The sequence below is a fragment of the Chenopodium album genome, chromosome 16, assembly GCF_948465745.1.
Source record: "Chenopodium album chromosome 16, dcCheAlbu1.1, whole genome shotgun sequence".
In the NCBI taxonomy this organism is placed as follows: Eukaryota; Viridiplantae; Streptophyta; class Magnoliopsida; order Caryophyllales; family Amaranthaceae; genus Chenopodium; species Chenopodium album.
This window is the reverse complement of record NC_137849.1, coordinates 39,521,854-39,534,291: the sequence shown is the minus strand read 5'-3', so window position 1 is coordinate 39,534,291 and position 12,438 is coordinate 39,521,854. Positions and strand designations below refer to the sequence as shown.

The window sequence follows — 12,438 nt, the reverse complement described above, 5'->3', positions numbered from 1 at the left end:
TAATTAAAAAAAACTAACTATGCAAATGGTTAGCTTTGAAAAAAAAAGAAAAAAAAAGAAAAAGAAAAACCACCAACCAACCACCACCTCCACCCTTATCCCCACCAGATCTAGCCAGCACCACCTCCACCCTCATCGGAGCCACCTCCCACCCAACCCCCTCATCTGAAACACCGACCTCACACCCAAACCGTCGAACCCGAGCGCAACAACTCCCTCGCATAGCAGCCCGCAACCAACCACCTCCCTACCTCCACCTTCAACCCATCACCGCACAACCCCAGCGCAACAACTTCGCAAAGCAGCCCGCAACCAACCACTTCCCTACCTCCACCTTCAACCCATCACCACACAACCCCAGCGCAACAACTTCGCACAGCAGCCCGCAACCAACCAACAGCCGATTCCCACGAGACAACCACCATTAGTCGCCGAATTAACCACCAACACCTCCAATTCGATCACAATAGCCACCATCGCACTCAGTCCACAGCAAAGCCACCGCAAGATCCTTCAGAGCGGGCGCTCATTCCATTGAAGCGGTCGCTCCTAGTTCGATCTACAAAATCCCATTCGTGTTTGGGTTCAGCGGTTTGGGGGTGGTCGGGGTTCCGAGATTGGCGATCTAGTGGTGGTGACGGTGAGGAGGAGAGGGAAGGAGGGTTGTGGCGGTGTTTGAGGTGGAGTTGGCGCATCATCACTGGCGGTCGAGGGAGTCTGGGTAGCATTTCCAGCGATCGGAGGAACTTGGGGTAGTGTGCCGGAAGGGAGATGGTGGCTGGGCAGTTGGTGGCTGATTTTTGGTGGTTAGGGTTAATTTTTTAATTTTTCTTTATTTTTTTTAAATATAAATCTAACTATAGTTAATATTTAACGAAATTAGGTTATGAGTGAGATGAAATTTTTAACTAAGGTCATTTTGTATAATAAAAAAAAGGGAAGGTCGTCATTGGTGCGTAGCAGAAGTTGGGGGTCATCGTTGAGAATTTCCCATAATAATAATAATAATACTGGTACTGAATTAATAAGAAAGTAATACAGTAAAAATCTGTAATATGATTGATGCAAAGAAAGAAAATACTACTCCATAAAAACAAGGGCGAGTAAATTAGAATAGTGAATCTATTGTTTGGTATTTTTGAAGCGTTGTGCTTGAGCAAGAGCACGCAATTCCTCCTTGGCGATTTGTAGCCTGGCCAAGTAGGCCACTTCGAGCATCTGAGATTGCCTAGCACTTTGAGGATTAACAGGTTTCGCGAGCTCTGCCTCTGCTAACCTTGCCATATTATGATTGATTTCGAAAGCATCCGTCGTCGGATCTATAACATAATCCACCAATTTGATTTCTAAACCCCCCTTTCCATCCATCTCCCAAATCAATCTCTTGTATTGTAAGGAACTAAACTATCTATCGACTACAGTTTAACTATCTCGATCTTTTGCGAGTATCAATCAACTATATGATGCATTGGATGGATACCTTACCCCCTTATTATAATATACTTCCTCCGTTTATTTATAGTTGCAACACACACTTTAGTGCAATATTTAAGAAAAATGGGTCTCACATGATATAATACACTTAAAATGGGTTTAAAAGGTTATTATGAGTATAATCAAGTGGGTCATATGCTTTAAATAAAGGTAATAGTATAATTTTCATCATAAAAAACTTCTTTTTATGATTTATTGTAACTATTGTGACATTTCCATCTTAGGGAAGTGTTGCAAATATAAAAAAATGGAGGAAATAATAAAATTATCAAGGTTTTTTAATTTTTTTGAAACCCCAAATTATCAACGCTTTTAAGGAAACTAGAAACAACGAAATTTAGGAAAGTCTGATCTTTTTGTTTTTAAGGGAACATTTTGGAAAGTCGGTTAATATAATGGATGTGATTTTATCACTTTCCTTAAATAGGGAGAATATTAAATTAAAACTTTTACGGAGAATATATTCAAAAAAAATTTAACCCACAACTGTACTACTTGGCGAGCAACAATGGAAAATCGAACGAACATTACCTCAATTTGTAAATCTCTTCCATTAGAGATTGAATCCAATATCCTTTCAAGGCTACCTATTAAAGATCTTCTTCGTTACCAATGTGTTTGCAAGCGTTGGCGTGACGAAATCAAAAGCCCTAATTTCATCCGGTCTCACACATCCCAAATCATCAAACTAAACAACTCAAATTCAAGAGCTTCTGTCATCTTATTTTGTCGTTGGCCGGCTAAAGTATATTCCTTTGATTTCCATACTCCGGAAAACGTAAAGAGGCTAACTCGATTTTCTCACCCTTTGGCCTATGATGCTCAACTTGTTGGTTCGTGTAATGGCTTGCTTTGTTTCGTCAACAGGTTAAGCAGATGCTTTTCGATTTACAACCCGGCCACAAACGCGTCTAAGAATGTCTGTGTATCGCCCTTGAGATCTTATGAAGTGCTTGATGTCAATGCAAAATATAGGATAGGATTTGGTTACGATGCACGAGTAACGATTATAAGATTTTACAAGCAGAACAAGTCAATAAGCACTCGAAACGGGTTGAATCTCATGTTTACAGCTTGAAGAACAATTCATGGAAAGTCGTCCAACCTTTAAAGGTTAATATGTCGATGTATTCAAACCATATGATTTACTCTAATAATGCGTTGCATTGGACAGATTTCAAGCCTAAGAATGATTCAATAAGAATCATAATGTGTTTTGACCTTGCTACGGAAGAATATTGTGAATTATCGCTCCCTAATGATGATAATAATAATATGTTTGAGTTGGCTGATTTAAAGGGCTGCTCGCATTTGGTAATATATTCTACAATTCATAGAATGGAGATATGGATTATGAAACAAACATGGTCTAAATTTGTTAGCATTGAACTCGACGACATTAATGTTAGACGCTTCCTTCTTCCTAATAACCAACCTTTTAGGCCGTTGCTTCTTGCTTATTCAGAGGACGGACAAGAAATCCTAGTGGGTTTAGGGAAATTTGTTATGAATTTTATTCAATTTGATACGCGTAGTGGAGGTTTTAAGAAGATCAAAATACAAGCATGTGATTTGAACACTAGTTATGAAGTGATGCCATGGGTTGGTTCCTTTGTTTCCCCTCACTTATATTATAATTCAGCCGAATTAGTAAATTAGGTTCTAGTACCTATCTCTGTCTATGTCGTAATTTGGTTATTAAGTCTTGTTTCTAGATTTTGTCATAGTTTTAACAGTCTGGTCAAATGAATTCATACAGGTTTCAAATTGATTTTAACTTGTCATAGTTTAGATTAATTGATCAACAAATTTAATCAGTGTAGTTACTGGTATTGTTGCTATCGTTACTCATTATATTGCTCTTCATTTTTATTTTTTTTTTTTTTTTTTGAAACCATATTGCTCTTCATTTGATTGTAATGCAATAAGTGATTTTATGTTGTTCCTTGCTTACTACTCTATATATTATGAACTTGATTGTCTCTTCCTTGATATAAGTTATAAAGTTCTGTAAAGGGCTATTGTATGAATTAACTAGCATAACTGATCATAATCATGGCCAAGTTAATAGAAGAAGGTGCATGATAATTGTGATTAATAATCTGACAGAACAATTATATTGCTTGATCACTTAATGGATATATACTAAGCACAAGCTTTTGAATAGCTTGTTTCACTCCCAAGGTTAAACGAAACTAAGATTATTATCCCTCTTAGGTTTCTTAGCAACAATTTTCTATGTGCAACTTGTATTTTGTACATGGTACAATCAACGCTGTCGTCTTTGACAATGTGCTTAACGGTAGAAGTACCTTATAAGTGTAATTATATACTTTTTTTTATTTTGTAATAATCGTAACATTTTGACTTTTACACTATTTATGTGTTTACTTTGACTCTATTTTTTTTTTTTTTATCAACATATAAATAACATACGAAGTATATTGTTATTTAATATATTTTTGGTTAGTTTTTATGTATCTTTTCATCAGATCAAGCTTTTATACTTCTTAGTAATATGAGTATACAATTACAAACATTGATCAAAGTTGTACATCGGTATGTGTGTCAGTTAAAATATTGCGATTATTATAAAATAGAGGGAATAACGCAAAAATAGTCTTGATTGTTCCAAAGAGGTTAGGATTTTTTTCCTCGTATCGGAATGATTTGAGGTGGTGGGGTGCTAGTTCGTACAATACTATTTTCTCGACAAAGATGCACTATTGGTGATGCTGCAAAAAATCAAGTGGCTGTCAACCCCACCAATACTATCTTTGGTTTGTTCCTTTCTCTAATACTCTACTCTACATTGTAAGGTTTAATCAAGATTAATTCTCCTAGCTACTCATAGAGAGTATAAGCACATGAGCAAATTAAAGAAATAACTTTGATTATACTAGTACCACACAAAGTATAATTATTTGTACATCGAAATAACGCTTCAAAAATGATGGAAAAACTATTTAAACCAATATTTTACGCTTTGTATAGTACTCACCTATTTCCTACACTTTATTCAATGCGTGGTTCCTGTAGGCGGATGCACTATCCGTATGGTGCATCCCTTCAAAAAAAAAAAAAAAGCGGAAAGAACATTGTATATAAATGTAAAGAACATTGAGTTAAAGTGAAAAGAACATGTTATATAATGTTAAATAATATTCTTTATCTTCATGTTGTTTGATTGTCAGTATAATGTACTTTTATTTGTGACATAATGTTTATTATTTATTTTGAAATGTTCTTTGAATTTTGTCTTTAGATTATAGTGGTTGAATAAAAATAATGTTCATTACATTAAATTATCATTATAGGTGATCAAAAATTCGGGTCGGGCCGGGCCTTAACATAATATCTCGTGCCTAAACCCGGAAAATATAGCGGGATTTTCGGGCTTTTTTCGGGTTGGGTTTGAATTTTTAACTAAAAATGCATTTTAGGCTTGTCCAAACTCGCCTTATTTTCGGGCTGGATCGGGCCGGGCTGAAGTTGACCACCTCTAATTATCATGTTCTTTATTAGTATTACGGATATTCTTTAGATATATATAAAGAACATAAAGTTTGATGGTTTTTTTTTTTTTTACAAAATAGTTATGTGTTCTTTTACAAAACAACTACTACCTCCGTTTCATGTTTTTTTGCAACTTTGCAATATTTTATATCTCACAAATAATGCCCAAAGTTGCAAAAAACATGAAACGGAGGTAGTATATGTTCATTACAATACAATTATATATGATGTTATTTATAAAATAACTAGATGTTCTTTATAAAATAATTGTATGTTCTTTACTGAATAACTAAATGTTCATTCCGCCTTTTTAAAAAGAAAACGGATGCACGGAGCATTGTGCATCCGCCTCCATGGAAAAAATTTCAACTTTATTAACTTTTTTTTTTTACTAAACTAAAATTATTTTAGCCTCTTAAATTCGTGAGTAGTATTTTTTTTTTTTTATTGAATGTTTTTTATTTAGTGTGAAAAGAACCGAGCTAGCGTAGTTGAATAACATAGAATATGTTCCTTTATGGTGTGTTTGGATTGAAGGAATTGGAGGGAAAGGAAGGGAAGGGAAGGAAAATGGAGAGATGAAATATCTTTCATTTGGATTACAAATGAGGAAGGAAGGGAATTGGAGAGGAGAGAAATGGAGAGATTAAATTGCAAGAAATTTATCCCTCCAACAAAGGAGAGATTTGGAAGGAAAACTCACCATTCTTCCTTCCCCTCCCTCTCCCTGCCCTTCTCTTCTCCTCCCTCCCCTTCTTTTCCTTCCTCTTTATTTATTCAAACACAGTGTTAATTTCCACAATAAAGAAAACTAAAAACAGTGAAAGTTAAGGATTTTCATGATTTCACTTTCTGACTTTAGAGGTTCTTATAGGCCCTTTTTGGTTGGAAGGAATTGGGAGGAAAAGAAAAGAAAGAAAAGGAAAAATAAGCATTCTTATGTTTGGTTCTAAATATTAAAGGAAATGAAGGGAAATGGAAGGAAAGCTCCCTTCACTAAATCTTCCTTTTCCTTTCCTTTCCTTTCCTCTCAAAACGAGAGAAATTTGACAGAAAAGAAAGAAATTAAATCAGGAGTTGCTAAATGCAGCCTAGGTTTTCAATCCTAAAAGAACTATTACGTATAAAATTTATCTTTTTCTCCACCTCTTTCAGCTAGGTAAAAAATCTTAATAAATTTTAAGTTGTCACAAAAAGTACCAAAATCGATTTAAAATACTATTTGGATTGCAATGGATGACATTTTTTATCAAGAAGAACTCGGAATTGATTTAAGTTTTCGTTTTTTAATTTTTTTTTTTCGAGTACACTTCATGCAATATAAGTGAAACGTGTTGTTCTATTTCGAGCACATTGAACAAAATAGTATACTCTATTTTTATAAATATTGAACAAAGTAGTATACTCTATTTTTATAAATATTGAACAAAGTAGTATACTCTGTTTTGTACATATTGAACAAAATAGTATATTAAGTTTCATACATATTGAACCAATAGACTAAATTTCGTACAAATTTATTAACAATAATATATAATACTCTATAACTCTATTTCACACAAGTTGAACAAAGTTATGTTGGATGCATGAGGATGAACATCGATGGCCAACCGTGAGACATGAACTAATTATTGAAATTGAACATAGATATGCCTTGTACTTCAATGTATTAGGAGGACGTGACTACAAGAAGACTTTGCAGTCTGTTCTTATGCTGAGACCGGCACCTAAATTGATAGCAAAAGTATGCAGACTTAGTGAGAGTAAAATAATATTCTAAGAAAATGAGGGAGGACACGGCAGATTGAAAAGGGGTGATACATATATACGAATACATGATAAGAGTATTTACCATAAGAATATTACGCTTGTTTTGAAATTGATTATTAGTTGTTAAAGAAGAAGTGTGAAAATTAGATAATACAACCGGGCGCATGCAGGAAAACAGAAAAAAAGCCGGAAAGAACATATAGTGTATGATAAAGAACATACCTGTGTTTGACAAATATGTTCTTTTGAGTGTGATCAGTGTCTTATTTGGGTATAAATATATGTTCTTTACATTATAACTTATGTTATTTAACATATATTGATTATTTTTTTGGTGAAAAACATATGTTGTGTAAATATACATGGTTTTTGGGTTTCAATAATACAAAGTATGTTATTTGAATTTGGCTTGTATGTTCTTTATGGTAGTGACACACAAATTCTATTTTTGGAGAGAGAAAAAACTATTTATTGGGTAAATAATATATTTGGTAAAGATTTTTTTGGAAGTGATCAACATTGGCCCGACCCACTACTCGGCCCAATTCGGTCCGAAAATATGCGGGTTTGGACAGGCAAAGTTTAACATGCACCATGGTGCATGTTAAACTGTGTGCACCACCAGTAATAAGATGCCACGTATTTTACAATTTGTCATCACTACCAACATTATTATCTCTCAGCATTTTCTCTCTCCTCTCTTCTCCTCCCTCACACTTTCTTGATTTCTGATTTCTCTCTCCTCTATCTTCTCTCTTCTATTTTTCTTTCTCTTAAATTTATTCATTATTTTATTTTTGATTTAATTTCTTTTATCACCATAGATTGTGATCCTTCATATCCTCCTCTTACAATTCATAATTTCTAATTTCTCTCACCTCTATTTTTCTTTTTCTTAAATTCATTCATTGTTGTTGATTTAATTTCAAAATTCGTTTTCTTCAACCTTCAATTTGAAGCTTTGTTAATGGAGTTTTTGCAAAGAATTGAAGTTTAAAATGGCGGATTTGACGAGGAGAAGGTGTTTAAGACGACGGAGATGATTATATTCCAATGAGATTCCATTATCTAAATCACTATTGCTAGGTTTGAGTTTCAAAATATGTACTTTTCATATTATTTTGATTTTTTTTTTGTTAGTGATATTTGTGTAATCTATTATCAACTGTTCTTTTTTTGTTATCTTTTGGTATTTTGAACATTTAAGTTTAAAATATGAACGTAGGATACATTTCCTATAAATATATATTTTTACAGACATATATATTTGGATTTATGAACATCTTAATTATAATTTTGAACATGTGATACATTTCTTATGAACTTTTTTTAGATCTATGTATTTTGTAATAAATTTAAAAAATTGGCGTTCTGTACTTTACAATGTATATATCTGAACATTTGATTCTTTGCATATGAAAATTTATTTTGGTTTTCGATTTATGAATTTTTAAAACCTTTTTATGTTTTGTAATTATGAACCTATTATGTCAGATATCAGAACATGTATATGTTTTTTTATGAACAATTGAGTTAGATTGATTATTTGAAAGATATTCATATATTTAATGTTATTTAAGCTGCTAAAAGTGTGTTGAATTTGATTTTTGATTTTAATTGCTTTTTTTTTTTATGATTTTCAGTTTCATTTATAATTTAATTGTTGAATTGATGCTTTAATTTGTATTTTATGAATATAATTTGTTTATATCATGTCTTTGAACATTTTGTTCATATAATTCGAGTAACGTACTTTTCATTGTATTTATTATCAAAATTGTTATCAGCAATATCATATTATGAACATTGTTTCTATTTTTATGAACATTTAAGTTACTTTAATGAACCTTTCCGTTTTACATAATTCTCTGAGTATGTATATATGCTTTTTAGAAAATAATTGTAAACGTGATGAATTTGATCACTTGTTGATTGAACTATTCATGAATTTTGTTTTATATGATTCTGAACATTCGGTTCATATGATTTCTGAACTTGATTCTGATATTTGATTATAATTGCTTATTTTTTCCCGTATTTGAACTTTGTTGTTTTATTTTTGAACTCTAGTAATGGTTATTATAAACTGTGTTTGTTTACTGCAGTTAGAACGTATGAAGTTGTTTAGTGGTTTGTGATTGGGGTTCAAAAGTTTTTGTATGGGTTTAGAGGTTTTTGTAGAGTGTTCAATGGTTTGTGGTTGGGGTTCAGAAGTTTTTGTAAGGGGGTTAGAGGTTTTCGTAGGGTGTTCAGTGGTTCGTGGTTGGGGTTTAGAGGTTTTTGTAGGGTGTTTAATGGTTCGTGATTGGGGTTTAGAAGTTTTTACAAGGGTTTCAAAGGTTTTTGTAGGGTGTTCAGTGGTTCGTGGTTGGGGTTCAGAAGTTTTTGTAGGGTATTCAGTGGTTTGTGGTTGGGGTTCAAAAGTTTTTGTAGGGGTTCAGGGGTTTTGGTAGGGTGTTCAGTGGTTTGTGGTTGTGGTTCAGAGGTTTTTTAAGGTGGTTAAAATGTTTTTGAAGGGTGTTCTGTGGTTTGTAATTGAGGTTCAAAAGTTTTTGTAGGGGGTTTAGAGGTTGCTGGATGGTAGAGGGAAAGAATCGGTCGTTGGACGATCACCCTAAAACCAAACAATATTTCTACCTAAACCAACCTAAGACAAGTCTAGGGTAAGTAGAGGATCGTATCCACAGGGAATGGGTAAGTACACCGAGAGTATGAAACGGTTGCAATCTAGTTCGGTCACAAATTGGGGGTTTTGATTAGATAACTACTATGGAGACAAACACTAGGGGGAAATAGGGATCGACTCCAACCAAACCAACAGATCAAATCAATAGGAAAGCATAAACACAAATTGGGTGATAGAGAGGGCACTCAACATTGCCTTCTTTCGAAGCCATAACACTAAGCAATCCTAAACCAAACTCAACTAACAAGATAGGCCAACCAAGTCTTAACGATGGGAAGTAGACTACTAACTCGGGTTTGTCTTTCAATCGGTCCAAGAAAGCATTAAGGCACAAACAATTGGGATTTCTCACCTAATTGTTGCAACTAAGACTACTACATCATTCAAACAAGGAACCATAATCAAGAGGAATTTAGCATAATCATATAAGAATAGGCTCACAACTAGACTCCATCTCTCAATGCAAGCATAGAAGTGAATACATGAGCAATAAGTGGCCATCCAATTACACATGCAATTAACCAATTCTTTAACAATCAATCATCAACCCAAAATGAACATGCAAGCACAATTAACAATCAACCCATGGCTTGGTTGGGTCTTCACCCAACCCCTAGCTAATTAACTACTCACTAATCATGGTGGAAAACAATCTAACAATTAAATCTAGGGTTAACATGAATTCAATTAAACTAGGAGAGAGAATAAACAAGGATGGTTGGACATGCAAGAACAATTAACAAAGATTAAGCAAGAACTAAGATTAATAAAAGATAAAATCAGAAAATTAAATAGCAAAGGAGAGAGAAAGAGGTTACTAATTGATGCTCCAAAGTTGAGAATAATTGTTGTTGAAATTGATAGAACAAACTTCAAATATTGAGTTTTGAGGAAAACTAATCTAATTAAAGAGGGTTTAGAGAAACTAAGGGCCTAAGAAGTCTAAAGGGAGTTAAGAGAGAAGAAGATCCTACAAATGAGCCCCTTAAACCTATTTATAATCCCCAATTTCATAGTAAACTCCGCAATAGAAAGTTCGCGGAACCCGTCGGGAGAGGCCTCTCCAAGGTCTGGAGAGGCCGCTCCATGTCTTGGAGAGGCCGCTCCAAACTGGGGAAAATTGGGGCAGAATGCTCCGTAGCAGGGTGGAGAGGCCTCTCCAAAAAGGTGGAGAGGCCGCTCCAGGTGGAGAGGCCGCGACATAATGTTGGAGAGGCCTCTCCTCACAAAATCCTTGAAACTGCCAAGTTTGGCAGTAGCTACAGCAGCGGGGTGGAGAGGCCTCTCCACTGACCTGGAGAGGCAGCTCCTAGGGAGAGGCCGCGCCACTCTATGGAGAGGCCTCTCCACTGCACATCTCTCTTTATTCTTGACTTGACTCCTTTTCCTTGGCTTCTTTCCATCATCTTCTTGCTTCTAACCTTGGTTCATCATCCATAGGCTTCAATTGGTCGTCTTTTGGACCTAAAATCTCAACAAAAACACTAACAACCCGTGAAGCATAGGATACACAAAAATTGCATAAAAATAGAGTGAATAATGAACTAAGGCATCAATACCTCACATATTCAACGTTAAAAACCACTTTATAATCATACAAAATAGCATGCTATCAAATCCCCCCAAGCTAAGCTTTTGCTCGTCCCGAGCAAAATAGTCATAACACACCATAGTGAGGAAAGAACTTACTAAAGCCAAGCCAAGGGAAAACAACAAGAGAGGGAGGAAAGGTAAGCAAAATAACTTAAAGCAAACACGAATCACTTTTAGCACAAGTAAGAAGCCATATAAACCCACAAGTCGCCTTATGGGACGAGTTTTGATCTCGTAAGGGTTTCCCTTGAGCTTAACCCACAACTCACAGAAAAACCAAACACAAACCTTCAATGGTTACACAATATTCCAATGTTTTTATCGCCCAAGTCAACTCATCTGGATAAAAATCACAAGCAAGACAAGTGAGCAACTTTCGAGAATTACCAATCATACAAATGTACACATGAGTTGGGGGTAAAGAGAAGAACTAAGCAAGATTGCACTACGCTACTTCTTTAGACCTTTTACTAGTTCATTAGAGCACATCTAGATATTCCAAAGTTGTAACAAGCCCTTTTTCAGTTATAAAATCTCAAAATGCTAGTCCACCTCCCAAAATGAACACCCAAGGCCCTTTAACTACACTCTAACTCAGGAATTTCACAAGATATAACAATGTAGAAACGGTGTAGGAGGCATCCACAAGTTGACCTCTAAAGAAGAGAAAATAATTTTTTTTTTTTTTTGAGAATTTTTGGGGGAGTTTTTGTTCTCCTTTTTTCCTATGCTCTTCTTTTCTTTTCTTTTTTTTTTCAATTTCATTGCCCTCGCCTCTTTTAACTGTGAGCGGCTCTTTTTCTATTCAAAACATGTGGCTTATTATGCCACTTATTACACATGATACAAGTAGAACCAATTCCCTAATAGAGTTTCATTTTGGGGATGAGGAGGATGCACATCAAGGGCACAAGGGACCGCAATTCAAATAAAACATATCCTTCTTTGGGCAAATTTAGACAATATCTTATGCTAGATGTGCAATTGAGCATTCATCAGTTTTTATTTCATAGATACTAATGCAATCAAGGTTAATAATTCTCTAAATGACCCCAACTCTTGCATACACCCTTCTAAGAGAACTTTTACTCATCACACAAGAGTCAAGCAAGCGAAACACATAAATATCGTCATTTGAGTCTCATCCTTGGGCATTTTTTTCATTGTACACAATTCTTTTTTTTTTTTTTTTTTTTTTTTTTTTTTGAGAATAATTCACAATACTAACTAGAAAAGGGAAACTAATATTCACATTATAAGAATTTGGATTTCAAGGAAGCAAATTTGGATTTAGGGCCTTGGATATTAGAGAAATAATGAAACAACCAAAACAAACGCAACCAAAACAAACCAACATGTCAAGAAGGCACGCAAATGAC

At 34.5% G+C, this 12,438-nt stretch overlaps 1 protein-coding gene across 1 annotated transcript; it reads left to right on the top strand.

Moving 5' to 3' along the window:
• The first annotated feature begins 2,002 nt into the window (after window positions 1-2,002).
• Window positions 2,003-2,572, top strand: LOC145584277 (F-box/kelch-repeat protein At3g23880-like). The gene has a single exon (XM_081641154.1). It carries the CDS (start codon window positions 2,003-2,005, stop codon window positions 2,570-2,572), a length of 570 nt encoding a protein of 189 aa, XP_081497280.1.
• The last annotated feature ends 9,866 nt before the right edge of the window (window positions 2,573-12,438 follow it).